This window comes from Spermophilus citellus (assembly GCF_964194105.1).
Source record: "Spermophilus citellus genome assembly, chromosome: 14".
Lineage (NCBI taxonomy): Eukaryota > Metazoa > Chordata > Mammalia > Rodentia > Sciuridae > Spermophilus > Spermophilus citellus.
Genome location: NC_138194.1, coordinates 28,317,208 through 28,332,880, shown reverse-complemented (window position 1 = coordinate 28,332,880; position 15,673 = coordinate 28,317,208). Strand labels below are relative to the sequence as shown.

The 15,673-nt window shown below is 37.0% G+C and overlaps 1 protein-coding gene across 1 annotated transcript in view; it reads right to left on the bottom strand.

Moving 5' to 3' along the window:
• LOC308633242 (lipoxygenase homology domain-containing protein 1-like) overlaps window positions 1-15,673 on the bottom strand; it is a gene marked incomplete at its 5' end in the record, with an annotated part of 165,984 nt that overhangs the window by 16,917 nt on the left and 133,394 nt on the right. Inside the window, one exon of the mRNA XM_081265757.1 lies at window positions 13,207-13,293. Within this exon, the coding sequence (XP_081121883.1) occupies window positions 13,207-13,293 (87 nt within the window). The remainder of the gene's footprint in view (window positions 1-13,206; window positions 13,294-15,673) is intronic.

The following is a 15,673-nucleotide window of genomic DNA, read 5'->3' as shown; positions in this document are numbered from 1 at the left end:
TGTGGGTTACTAGGTCAATATTATTTCCCAAGGATTATGCAAGTGATTTTTTAAAATCGCATTTCAACTATCACCAAACAGACTGGTACAATTCTTTAAGTTTATAGATAAGAAAATGAAGGCTTGGAAATATGGAATGGACTATGTCTTATTTGAAGGTGTCAATTTTGCCTGTGGCAGTAACCAAACAAGTAATCTATGGGAGGAATTCCAGAGGAGGTTTCTGATCCTTGTGAGCACACTTATACATCTGTAGGCTGGGGGTAAGCCCTCAGCTACTGCGTCACAGGACTTGCACTTCTCCCCAGTGCGCACTGGGTGCCTCCTTAGGGCTTGCTCCCTTGGGGGCTATTTTATAGAAGTTCCTTTTCTCTTTGTCTTCTCCTCCCCATCTCAGCACATCAGCAGAGGATTTGCTTGCCTTCTCTCCTATCACAGTAGATGACATGTTCTCCTTTTAAGATATTCATTAATACTCTAAATAGCCACGTGTCCCTCTTCAATTTCCTCTGCATTCCTTGCACCTGGTAGTGCAGATGCCACCATTTCTCAGGGGCTTATACTTAGATTCCATTGCCATTTCACACTGCTGGCCACTCTCATTCTTTTCCAACCCCAACTTTAGGCTCTTTCAAGAGAGCTTATTCTAAATTAAAAATCTGATCGTTTTGTACATTGCTCATAACTTTTTCAATAGTTGTATGTATAATATAAAATTCAAAATCCTAATACAGTGAGCAGCTTACAACTGGGTCCTAATCTTCTTAGACACTTCCTTCTCTTATCCTCTACTCTGGTTCTAGTGAACTGCTCGTGGTTCTGCAACCTGGATGCATATCTTCTCATCAGGGTTTTCATACATACTGGTTTCTTTACTCAGAACAGCATTCTTCTGACTCTACCTGGATGAGTTGACCCATCCTTCATGACATAGCTTAGTTGTGTCCTTTTCTGAGAAGTCTTCTATGATCCCTAGTCTGGCCAGGCAACCCTCCTTTTGGATCCCTGGCAGCCTATCCATTCATGACTTCACACCCTTTTTGGACTTGAGGGAAAGCACCATGTCCTTCTTATGTTGGTCATTCCTCAAGCTCTCACAAGTCAGTCCTTGGTTTTCTTGTTGAATGAAGATTGAGTAGCTAAATGAAATGGGTATTTAACAATACAAATAATAAGACTAATTCATACAAATCATTACAAATCCTGCTTGCATCTTTACTTGCTCCAGGGAAGAGATCCTGAAAAGAACAGTTTTCCAACATATAATAACCATCTCACAAAGTTGTAGAGAATAGATGATACTATATGTAAGAAGTGTGGAAAAGTTTATATAAACTGTATAAATTCTTCATATTAACATTAGCCAGACTTATGTGTTTTTACATGTATAAATATAAAAGAGGTTAATATAATACATTCTACTAAACTTGCAAATGTCCACTGGGTTGTATCACACTTTAAGAAAATTAGATGGAAAAATTCAAGACACCAGGTGAAAGGGAGCGGTCATAAGGATTCATATGCTTTTGGGTCCCAATCAGATACAATGCTCCAATTCTATTATTTTTAGCCTTCAGTCTAATCATAATAAACTTCTGTTGTTCCAATAGTCCTAAGACACAGAGCCTGGGTCATTGACTTTGAAACTAGAGAGATGGTGGTGGTGAGTGAATGAAAGAAGAATGTTCCCATCCTATACTTGAAGTTCTGTCTTTAGTCACCTTGTTGCTAAGGTTTTAGCAATCAGAGAGGGTGTCTAATCCAATTTATTTCCCTTCCTTGAGTCAATGAGTTTATTACTTTGCTCTATTTAGAGCAAAAAGAGATGTTCTTCCCTAAAGCTAAATAGATGAACCTAACCCTGAGGAGCCAGAAAATGGAATTACTAAACAAAAAAGAACTAACCAAAGACGCAGGGCAGTACCTTGTCCTGCTATGTGTGTGTGGCAGATGACTCTGAGAGGGGGAACACAAGACCCTCGGCCTCATCACACCGACATTTCTTATGCAGATACACAGAGCACTGCACAGGTATAGTTGGAAGTTTAAGAGAAATGCTCTCTACCATTAGGGGGATTTTATAGATTGTCTGTGAGGTACAGATTCAAAATATTTAAAATATAATGTGAAACGTACATAAAAGAAGTATATTAATTAATTCAAACTAAGTTGTGAATAGATTCTAAATAATGTAGCAATCAGGATAGAAGAATTTCAGATGGATCACATTGTTTCATCATGATGATAAACAGGGGTCATACACAGATGAATGAGAGTCTTTTAGATTCTGTACTTGAAGCTTTCTCCACGACATATAAGGCTTTTACAAGTTTACTTTTCCTAAAACCCCATTATGTTCTTCCTCCACATTAAACCCTCCATGGAAACTTGCAGGAAGCCCCTGGTTTCTGAGTACCACTGTGATTTTCACCTCAGAGGTACTCATGGGTGACAGTTCCACTGATTTTATGTAAGCTCAATCCCACTGTCACCACTAGAAACCCTCTGGGGTGGGGACTCCAGATGAGCTCCGTTTACCCTCAAATTCATAATGCCTCAAAAGAGAAAAACAAAGAATCTAAGTTTGTTCATTCTTTACAAAGCTATAAAAGGATATGGCAATGGTTCTCAATGGGGTGATATTTTCCCCCTGGGGGCATGTGGCAGTATGTTCAAACATTTTTGGTTGTTACATTAACTCATTTATGGAGGTTGCTCCTGGCACTCAGTAGACAGCGGACAGGGATAATGCTCGACATTCTACCATGCACAGCACAGCCCCCAACAATAAACAATTATCCAGCCCCAAATGCCAATAGTTCCAAGGTTCAAAAATCCTGGGATATCAAAATAAACCATTGCCTAATAAATAATTCCATAATTAAACAGAGTGATAAAAGTAAATACAGACAGGTAGACAGACATAGATCTTATCTTCAGTTGTATTTATTTTCATATACAAAAAAAATTTTAATTGTTAAAGTTATAAAAGAGGACTGAATTCTTAGAAGAATACAGTGTATAAGCCCAGTCATGTGTTAGTTCATGGCAGGAATCAGAAAAAGGAATGCAGCAAGCAGAACAGAAGTGGAATTGGGTTCAAAGGACCTTGCTTTCTATCCTCACTGCTACCTACCAGGTGGATAACCTTGCTGAGTAGAAGTTGGACAGATGACTTGCGATCCTCAGGTCCTTGTTTAGAAAACTGGTGTCATAACCCGTCTCACTAGATTGAAGAGTGTTTCATGTACAAAAAATGAGATGAAAACACCTTATAGAAACAGTTTGCAAACTACCAGTGATTAGACACAGCAATTTCTCTCTCAAAGAAAAGCCTTCCAAACAGTGGGCCTTGAAACCCAGGTGTCTCCTAAGGGAGTATCCTTTCAGAACATCTGGATTTCCAGACTGGCAAAAGAAGACGGTGGTAAAGATGCCCAGCAGTCAGACCACTGCTTCCTAAATCCACATACTAGCTCTGTGACAAGGAGAGTGACTTGTCTTCTCAAAGTCTCAATTTTTTTCAACTGGATGAATTATAGTATCTACTTTGTGGTGGTATAAGCATTAAATGTGGTAATGTAAATCCTGAGTGTTTAATATATGTTTATTGTTCCTAGTTGTAGCATCAAAATTAATTATAGAAATAGACACCTGTCTCCCAGGTCCCCAGCTATAGAATCCTTACACAGCTTCCCTGAGATGGCTCCAAGTCTGATCCTCTTACCTCAGGCAGGAACACGTAAGGAAAAGGGTGTCCATTCCTCTCCAGACCACAGGTGCTAGCACCATTTCAGCTCTCCTCCATGGTTAACCTCTCTTGATAATACCCCTATCCTTTCCCTAACTGTCCTCTCTGCCTATCTTTAATGTCAATCAAGATAACCAGCACAATAGGGATAGGATTGGGTAGGAAGAAGGGATGCTATCCCTGTGCAGAACACTCAGAGTCATGCAGGGAGTGAATCAGCTACCCTAATAAGGCTCCACTTCTCTCCTGACTGTTAACATTGTGACTAAATACAATAGCCAACAATAATCATTACAATCTATATTGTACTTTGCTTATAAAACATCCTTCATGTGTTTATTTAACCCAAAATTCATCTTATTTTTTTCCTTAAGCTTACAGAAGAAATGATAAAATATCAAAGTTTAAACATACAAACACACAAACATACACAAAACTTTCTGAGAGCTACACACATGGTTGGTGGTCTGACTCTAGATGTACAATCAAGAAAGAGAAAAGTTGAGAAAACTGCTTTTAGGAATTCTGTTCTGAAGTGTTATAAACCTTTGTTCCATAAAATGAAAATATGTGTAATACTTCTCCTCCAAAAAAAAAAAAATATTCACCAAGACATGCATTAGACAATTAAATGTACTTTACAATATCTGGTTTGGGGGAGGGCAGAGGGAGTTCCAAGGTCGGCCATTAGTATATTCTTTCTGGAGTCAGAAACACAAAAATATAATAAGGTTTCCATGTGTTTTCAGAGAACACTTTAAGTATCCCTTCCGATCACATACAGAATCAACACTGGACACCAAATCTCTTCATTTTCCCTCCTGTGCCTTATACAAACACCCTATTTGTTACAACACCCAGACACGGAGGATCAGGGATGGTTCTTACAATTGACAGAGGGACTATCAAGTACATGAATTTATCCTTGGTTCAAATAAGCTGGCACAACTTTGAGGATGTTTCTCTAAACTGCTGGAGTCTTTTGAGATTAAGCATTTGACTGGAGATTTTGTGAGAAGAAACTGATACTTCCTGTTGCTCACTGAAGTAGAAAATCCTCAAAAACGAACTATTTTTCTCACTGTATTTCAGAACTTTTTCTTTCCCTTCAATGGTACTTTCTGGAACCCTGAAATGAAGAAGTAACTAAAAATGAAAAGGAACTAGAAATATTTATGAGATGCCTTAAAACTTCAAAATAAAAATTAATAAATAAATAAAGCCATTTCCTTCCTCGCTAATCTTTAAGACTGCCTGGAGCTTATATGGAGCATGTTAGGTTAATAATACTAGAAAATCCACCGAAACCTATGACCCTGTTTAATTCAAAGTATCAGAGGAGCCAGAGGTTTCAAGAGAGCTCTTTTTTGTGTTTGAATCAATTTATCCAAGTCACAGGTAGCATGTGCAGAACCAGCTGACAGGTGGACTGAGCCAATGCTACAGCACCGGCCTCCTCTCAACGCCCTAGTGTGAATGGGCCAGACCTCTGACTCTCCAGGCTGTGTCTTCATTTGCCCTTCCCACACACCAAGGCTCAGCCACGCAAGACTATCCCCCATTCCCTAAAAAACAAGCACAACTGTCTGATTCCCCTTCAATTAATACTAACATGACAGATTAATCCCCATATATCATAATCATTTACTAAGTGAACAAAAACGTATTCTGTGAAGCTATTCATTCCACAAATACTTATCCAACATCATCTACTACCTGACAGGCACTGTTCTAGGACTTGGCTATGACCAAAAAAAAAAAAAAAAATCTTCTAGTGTTACTCACTTTTTCGTAGAAGTCAGACAATAAACAGATTTTAAATATTAGATGAGTGACATGTTATAAAGCAAATAAGCAAGGCTGATGTGATCAAGAGCCACTGGGTGCTCCCTTTGGGTGATGAGACAAAGACCACTCTGAAGCAAACTAGTGTGGCTTCAGCATCATGGATAAGGCAGAGAGGTGTGAAAACAGTTCAGGGAAGTAGACGGGGACAGATTAGACAGGGGAAATCTGATGAGACGAATGCCAAGGAAAGATCCCTCTGCCTGCTCTTTGAAGCCTGGACACAGCAGGTGAACCAAAGAAGCTGGACAGCTATGATGGGAGACTCCAAGCAGAGGGAAGGAAAATATGGCAACTTGGGCCAAGATGGAGAAAATAGTGACAAGATGGAGAAAATAGATAAAATCAAGATAAGCTTCAGTAATAGTCCACAGTTTCCTTAGGGATTGGATTTTGGAGGCAAGAGAATGAATCAATCTACAAAAATCTGCAGGGTTCTGGCTTGGATAACTAAGGGTATAGTGAGAGAGGGAAAAGTAGGCTGAGTTGGGGAATAAAGAGTGCTGCTTGAGCTTCACCTAATTTTTTTCACCTGATCTGCACAACTTGTGAGACAGAGCAAGCATAATTGAGCTTTATTTTGCAACAGGGGAAAACTCAGAGAAAATGATGACCTTTGAGAAACTAAACATCTTTCAAGTCTTTTGACTTCAAATCTAAAATTTATTACCCTAATTTAGAATAATCACAGCCAATGGCAGGGTAAAAAGAAAACCAGAAAACGTAAAATTCAAAAACAAATATTAGTTTTACCTGACAGCATTTGTTAAAATGCATTTCCATTTTTTTTCTAATATTCAAAGATAATTATTCTCTTACTATGTTCAGTTATAGCCATTTTATTTGGGCTCAAATGATCCAAAAGTTGAATTGGAATGAATTTAGTGACTTAGATTAATATTTTATTATAGTATTTTTGGACACTAGATAGCATAGTTGATTAATGTGTATTAATATGTGTAGGATAACAAGTCACACCTCCAAGAAGACCTCTAACCATATAATCATGGAAAAAGAAAAGTCTGAAACTCAGTATGATAGCACAGATATACCACTAAGACCAAGAGCCTTACATTGCCAGAGTGCCAGGAAACGGGGTAGCTAGCCCAGCTCAAAATCTAAATATAATGCAAAAAAGTAGGTTTTTACCCATTTTAACTTAGGATACAGGAAATAATTTCAACAAACACTTCTTGGAAGCACTGGATTTCCCCTAATAATAATTTCCCCAAAGAGATCTTACTGGTAATTACAAGAAGCTATTGGCTATAAATAGTTCATCATAACAAGTGAGGGTAAACCTTCATGATACATATCCTCATAATGGTGGATGTTATGATATTCTGAACTTATAAGAGACAAGCCTTTGATCTTTACAGAATCAACCATTTATTTCTAAAAAATGGTATTTCCGACTGACTTTCAGATTAAGGCATCATCTCAAATTATTCAGTCTATATTAAAAAAAGACCCAAAGCCATGACCTTTGCTTTAGCTCTAAAACAGAACTACCAAACATTAAGTAGTACAAAAGGTCAATATGACAGAAAAAAAAAGTCTACTGATACCAAGCTTCAAAGCCAAACTTAAGGTTGGTTGAAATAAATGAAGGAAAGACAAAGGGAATTTCCAAAAATATTTTCCTTTTTAAAAAAATGAATTAAGAAGGAAACCTAGAGTCTTTATCACATAAAATATTCAGCATTTGCTTTAATTGCCTAAATGAAAAGAAACAACCTTAGAAATGGCCTCAATAGAAACTAGAGTTCATTTGCTGATCTTCCCCTGCTGATTTACAACAACAAATATTAGTTGTTTCACAAGAGAAATAGTATCATTAAAACACTCACTCCTGGTTTCTTAGAAACTTAAAATTCCTGGATTACTTTAAGAAATTTCAGCCAAGTAGTTAAATACAAGTACTAAAAATAGCTGACTGGAACAGACATATGGTGATACTTACAATGTCTGAATTAACATACTAAAATTCAACACTGAGGTTATAATACCTCTCAGGTTACCCAACCTTTCTGCTCAGAACCTGAGAGAAAGGGAGAAATCAATTTAGTTCCTTCCATAAATCTTTCAGAAGACAGATGCAGAATGAGAGATAAAGAGGTAATTTTATTGGTTTAAGAGAATTAAAATTACTACTCTAAAGGAAAACCGAAACAGAATATGGCTTATAATCAGGTTAATGGTGGAATAAACACTTTGACGACAAGAACTGTATCTCAGTCGTGTGGGTATGTTCAAATATCTAGCAGAACCCTTCTGCTTAGTGGGTGCATTGGCTTCATTTGATGAAATTTCTGAATATGAGTACATTTATATACACTTTTATGCATCTGTGCTATTGTTTATTTTAGCATCAAAGCCCAAAGAAAGAATTATTCCTCTCTTCCTTATACCCTGACACACTGAAACGTAAACAAAAATAGTTTTGGTTCTGACTTGTCCTAAAATATAAAGAAGTTAATTTGACTAGCATGGCCCATGCAATATAATAAAAGGAAAATATTGATTAAGAAGGCTATGTAGAATACACAAAAAATTACCGAATTGTGCCACAGAGCAAATGAATACAGACGAATAAAACTTCACATTGCATAGTAATTATCTTCCAGTGCAATTATGAAATACTGAGAAAAGAAATAATGACTGGAGCTTGTGATACAGAAGATGGTAATGATCAACACAGAATTATTCCTACACACCTGACTAGGAATGAGAGAAATGGTGATGAAAGATCTAAAGTCTATTATAAACTGCACCTACCTAAACAAGGTCAAGCAACTCATGTCTGATAAATTCCAGTCTATTTAAAGACCAAACACAAGAAAACTTTCCAGTTTTGCAAATAGGCACTTTCCTTCTCATTGTCCAAAAAAACACTTTTACATATGTAGCAATACAATATTTCTTGGCCATCCCCATGCACCACTGATAAATGAAACAGGTAACATGCATTTCACATTCCACTCGCCATTCCCAGCTTGCCCTGACTCGCACTTCTCTATTCTCAGAGGTGCCCTCTGTCCACAAAGGTTTCCCAGTTCCTCTAGGGAACACATTCATCTTTCTCATTGGAAACCCACTACTACTAAGGCTTGAGCATGTAGTTGGGCTTTTACCTGCTCTCTAATTTATTTGCTACTCAATCTTGTTCTCCACCCAGATTGAAACAGACCAATGTTCACTCTAATTTTGTATCATTGCAATAACTAAGGCTGGATCTATATTGAATCAATCCCTTTCTCTCAGATGTACCATCATAACCCAATCATTCACCCACCTAGCTATTTCTAGGTTAAAAGTGGCTCCTTGGGATCTAGTGTTGATCACCTCGTGTGGATCTCTCACTGGCCTAGACAGCTCAAAAGAACAGGTTAGCATATTAGTTGGTCATTTTCTAAGTCATGTAAATTATAAACCCTTCTATATTGTTAGCTATGATTGGATTCATACAAACATAAAAGTGTTTTTCCTAGCATATAATTGTTATTTATGTAAATAAGCCAAAGATGGCTTGTGTATATTGGCCCCTACATTGTTTATTTCTTCATGCAGGCTGAGACCCATTAGGGCAAAAGTTCATGAACACCAAACTCAAGTTTTTACATATCTAATACCTTTTTTAAATATCCCAGATTTTTGTTATAATAAAATAAAAATCCCCAAAGTAAATCTTTAGCTACTTGGAGGCTGCCTGCTCTGCATGCCCCACAAAACCTCACCCTGATGCTACTCAATTTGTAAGATATGGCTATTGTTATGAGACCCCAACTATCACCACAGCCCTAGGGAACTCCTAGACACGCACACTCCCTGCTGACACTCCACCCAGACTCCTGGGAGCTTTGTTGCCTCCTTTCCTCACAAGGCAGGGAAGCCTCTAGAAGGACCCTGCTGGGAGGAACTTCCCCTACATCAAACTTTTCAAAGCATTACCCAATTAAATTTGTGTGTGCTCCTGTCTCTGCCCTATGGTCATAGCTTTTCCCTAGATCAGCTCCCAAACACCTCAAGCCTCTACAATAATACACAATATTTATTTCATAGGATGGTAATAGATTTTACCTGAAAAAAAATATGGTCCCATGGTGAATTTAGTTTTGGAAATGCTGTTATACAGATTTCTTTACCAGAGGCCATCTCAGAGCCTTTACTATATTTATAATGCACTCTGACTCTCCGAGAAAAGAATGAAAAGCTCAGTGTTTCACATACTCATTTCACCATGGAAACATTTAGTGGAGAGAATCTTGGGAAGGTAGATGCACAGCCAGGTTATCACATCAGAGGAAGCAGCCCCTGGGCATGGGTGGGTGGGCATTAGAGGGAAAAATAATAAATTCTCCCTGTATGTCTTGCATAAATACTGGTTTATAAATACCATTGTGCGCTAAAAGAAACTATGGCTTCTGGAAAAAAAAATAGTTGATTCCAGAGCTGGGGAAAGAAATAACTAGATGAGCCTAAAATGTCTTTTTATGTGAAAAAGTAAAGAAGCCTTCATAGAATGGATAGTGAGAGGTCAAAATGATATTGGAGCTTAAAGTGCCAAATTAAGGAAGATTTCAACATCAAAAGATGATGATAAAAATAGATGAAACCTGTAAAATAAAATGAAAATCTATAAGTAGATGCTGGTAGAATCATCCCTTGGTACACAGGGGATTGATTGCATCCATGAACGTTCAAGTCCCTTATATAAAATGGCATGGTATTTTGCATACAACCTATTTGCATCCTCCCATACAGTTTTAACTATCTCTAGCTTACTTATAATAACTACTACAATATAAATGCTACGTAAAAAATTGTCATACTATATTGCTTACAGGATAAGTAAAGAAAAATGTCTATGTACAAAGACACAATTTTAAAAAAATATATTTTCCATCTATGGTTGGTTGAATCCATAGAAACTATAGAACCTCCATTTTTGTGTGTGTGCGCGCGCGCACAGAAAAAGAGAGATTTAAGGCCAAAAGATTGGAAAGCTCTATCTAGTAGTAGCCTGACAATAAAAGGAGAAAAAACAACAGGATCAGAAAATTATCAATTGGGAACCATCATAGTAATAACTGATTCAGGCAAGAATTATCAATGGATGCTAAACTTGGTAAACAGTTTGTGATGAATAAGACACACACATGCTAAAAGTACAATTAGAATTCATCAATAATGTCTCTCAAATGATGAAAACATACACATACACAAATTGTAACACAGAATAATAAACTAAATGGGGCATACGTTTAACAACTGGCAAATCTGGGTGAAATCAAGTAATGTTTTTCTATTCTTTAATTTTTTATATAAACTTAAAATCACTTCAAGATAAAAAAAAACAACAAATTAAGTGCTGAAAAATGTCCCTTCTTTCAAAACATTTTGGTGTTTCATTACAGTTGTAGTTGCTCAATTCATTTGTTGAATCGGTTAATTAATGTCTCACCCACTTTGATCTTTTCAGAAGCCTTTATCATTGAGCAGAGGAATCCCTCCCTTAGTTCCAGGAACTCAGTGCTCCTTCTTCCAACACCCTCTGCTTGAGAAGTTGTTCCATCTAGTTGGAGAGTCACTATGTTTATGGTGATGTGGCTGTACACCTTGCTATGGTGGAATAGGATTTGTCCCTCCAAAAGCATGTTGAAATTTGATTGTCATGGTGACAGTGTTGGGAGGCGGAGACTTTAGGAGGTGACCATGTCATCAGGGAGGATTAATTAATGCAGTTCTCACAGGACTGGATTAGTTACTGTGAGAGTAGGTTATTTCAAAGCAAGACCATCCTGTGTTTTGTCTTGTTCTAGGTGCTCACTTGTCCTTCCACTTTTTGTCACCATGTATAGCATGAAACCTTTATAAGATGCAGCAACCAGGATTTCTCCAGAATCACAAGCTAAATACACTTCCTTCCTCTATAAATCACCCAGACTCAGGTAGGTATGTTGTTATAGAAAAAAAAAAAACACATAAAACACCCTTCAACACCCTCCTCAAAGGCTCCAGAGAAAGTACAATGTACACTAGTAACTACAGGATAACTTAATTCAGAAGTAAGTTTTTTTGTATGACCTTCCTAGGAATACACAAGAATAAAGGTTGTAATTTTATTAAAACTTTGAAGTTTACATGGGTTTTTGCATCCCCTTCTTAATAGGTCATTCATTGTTCTCTTTTGAAATCTGTCAATATATATTATCTCCTCCCATTCCCCAGAGCATCTGGCACAATGGCAGGTGTGTATTAGATGCTAAGAAATACTTGACTGACTGCAATGTACTCACCCGTCCCTGTACTAAAGGGAATAAGCTTCATTGTATTATGTGTGTGCTAAAAAACTATTCAACTAATATTTCAGCGAAATTAATATTTTCTCATTTTCTTTCATTATACAACCAAAGATACAATAAGAAAAATTATAGATAAGATTATGAAACACTTAAAATTGAAAAATATTTTGTCAGATTCTATCAGTGGTATCCACATTTTTAAGCCTCAAACATTTTAAAGTAACACATAATGTACTATAAAGGAATCAGCCGCAGACATCATATTAAAAGCTAGAAAGGAGAGATGTTCTATAATTCAAACTATCTTACTCCCTATAATATAATGCTTCCATTTGAAAATATTAAGGCCACCAAGAGTAGTTATCATCTTTTGGGGGGAGTATAGGAATTGAGCCAAGGGACACCCAAAAACTGAAAAACTGAGCCACAGCCCCAGTCTGATGCTGACTTTGAACTTGTGATCCTTCTGCCTCAGCCTCCCAAGCCACTGGGATTATAGGTATGTTCTACCACACTCAGTGACATCTCTTTTTGAAGGTAAACATAAGGTCAATAACAGTGTTTAAGATCTCAGCCTCTAGATTTGATTCTATCATGTGATAAATAAGACAATTTACTAAGTGACCTCAGTAAAATTATTTAATTTTATTAGGCCTTAGTTTTCTTAGCTATTAAACAGGGACATTAATGATACCTAAATCAAAGAGTTGTTGTCAGGCAAAAATACAGTAATATTTATAAGTCAGTGGACACATGATAAGCACTGAACAAAAACTTATAATTATGGCCATGATTAAGTAAAAATGGAAAAATAAATAGAATCCAAAAGTACATACATAGCATGATTCAAATTCATTAAAAAGGAAAAACACATTTACTTTTATATAAAATATAAATATAAATATATACATGTGATTATATGTTATATACACATCATATATATTGGAAAGAGTGAAAGTGCATGTGCATATGAGATTCATTCAAGAAAAAGATTTTAAGACAAACTACCAGAGTAGTCACTTAAAATCAATGAATAACAACATACTTTTATTCTTGCACTTTACTGTATTCTTCAAATTTTCTGCCCTGATGAATGGATATCTTTGCAATATCACTCTTAAAAAATGCCATTTAAACAAACTTACACAAAAACAAAACATTTAAACATTTTAAAGTGTTATGTTCAAACTTTGTTCCCATTATTTCCATATTAGTAAAATATGTTATCTTTCTCATTGCTTTACATGGCCTGCTGGCTTTTTATTATAGAATAACTACAAAGCATTCAACAAAAAACAAGATTACCCTCTGCAAGCTCCACTCGGGTTGTCCACCAGTCCCATCATGTCCTATTCTTATTTTATATATCTCTCCAATCCTTCTTATTTCAACCTGAATGAAATACAAGGGAGAAAACAAATTGCATAGTTTTAAAAATTAAACATGCTGTTTATTTTCTTTTCTTCATACTGAACTTCCACATTCTTTTTTTTTTTTTTTTTTGTATTGCTGATGGTTGAAAAGCTCTCAGGGACCCTTTCAGGGTCTAGAGATGAAGTCCTCTGAAGCTATCAGTGAACTTCACAGACATAGAATATGAGACAGAAATATCCTGAAACTTGACTAAAAATATGCAGAGTCAGATGAAAGAATAGGATTAAAAAACATGCATATGCTCGGTTCTCTGACTACCACACATTTCTCACTGGAAGCCAACACTTTCTGAATTCCAATGACAGAAAGATAGGCTCTTATTTTAAGATGGGAAAAAATCAATTTTCACACATACTCACACACAAAAGCTAAATATACAGCAATTTCTACAATAAAGTCCCCCGTGAGTCTAGAACTTCCTTCCACTCTGAAAAATCCTCTCTTTTTTGCCTCCTAGGATAAGATATAGATGTTGTAAGTTCAAGGAAGACAAACAAACCTGCCCACAGGTTAGGTGAACTAAAGTTAGTTTTGGACATGACCCCAGAGTATTTGTTAATCCAGATAGTGGGGAGAAATAGCCATAGAATTACCTCAAGCTCAACTGAAATGCTGGTTGTTACACACTAAGTATTACATGGTGTTCTATGTCTCTGGTCCTTCCTCTATAGAAAGGACATAAGGCTATTGCACAAAATTCTCATTTCAACTCATGAGGATTTTTTAAAACAATATTCAAGACATTGTGCAAGGCCACAGGTATGCAAAGATAAAAATGACAACAGAGTTTCTAAGTTGGAGAGATACAGAACCTAGAGAAAGATATTCATAAGCAGACATTTTCAGTATAAAAAAATACATCCAGAATAGTAAACCATCAGGATTAAAACCTATATTTTATCACCTTATTATTCAATGACTGAATTGATAATAACCATCATCCTTATTTCTATTACAAGCAACCATCTGATGACTGGAGACAAATAGGCAGGTACTCCTCACGAGTTTTATTTGACTTACATCATTGCATACCTATGGTCTAGATCCCAACACAGTTGGAACAGTCAGGTGATCCAAAATATATCAAAACTCCCACTTCATACCCATGTTCTCTGCTTTGAGATTCTTTTTTATTTTTATTTTTTAAGTGCTCACCACTACATCCTCCTCACCCCAACCCCAAACTATATAGCAAATAAAACAGTGTGTCAGCAGCAGCTTAGGAAAAATCATGCTAGTGTTGACTGGAAGGAAGGAAAAGAGAGATGCTAATCCTTCACGGCCCATTTCAATCCCCTCCTACTTTCTTATTCCCAGAGATGATCATAATGACAGAACTCAAAGGCTGGCTCTTCCCACCAGAAGAAGCAGAAAGTGAGCCCTCATTTGAGACCTGGTTTAACTCTGAAAGGTAAACCAACCTTTAGATCTCCTTCTGTGGTCTCAAGAATCTCTTAGAACTTGAGTCTAGACTTCCCCTTTCTCCATATTCTAAGTGAATACAATACAGAGGTGTCTGAGCCATCGGGTAGCAAACGTGTAACTTCATGCAAGTCTGATGTAACCGCAGATTGAACTATGCAGCAGTGAGACTTGCCAGCTAAGTTGCAAGTGCTGGACAGGCCTGCTTTCTTCCAACTGCATGCATCCTTGGGAAGAGGAAAGCTCTTCCAAGAGTCTCCCTTAACACATGAAGAAATCCAAAGACATTCAATCATTTGTCTGGAGACACACAGCTGGAAACACAGTAAGTTCCAAAAGTAAAACTGGAACTCAAGCCTATTTGGTCAGAGGTACCCACCTGTCCTCAAAAATGGTTTTATGCTCCCTTTGATAGAAAGGAAGAAAAAGAGAATGAGAGATAAATTCAGAGGTGAAAAATGATACCAATTTAAAGGAAATCAAAGCCCACAGAAGAGAAAGAGACAGTAGGAGTAAGCTAACTAATCCTAATTTAGGGTTGTCAGACTATCAAGAGTCCCCAGCATCAATGTCTAGTAACCCCTAACCCAGTGCTTCTCAGACTTTAATATGCACACAAAATTACCAAAGCGTCTTGCTAAAATGCAGGTTCCATCCCACTGGATTTGGGAGTCAGATTCTGCAGGTCTAACCAGCTCCCAGATAATGCTGGCCTGGAGTCCATATAACTCTTGAGTGGACACCTGATCACCAATGAGATGACAGCTTGGAGCTGGATGAGCCTCTGCTCTCACTTCATGGTTAATGAGAGAGTCTAGGAGGGAATATATCCTAATGCCTCTGACCAGGAAAGGGAGAATTCTTGGCAACTTTTGTAATGATACTTTTCATCTGTTGGGTATTTCCCATCTACCAG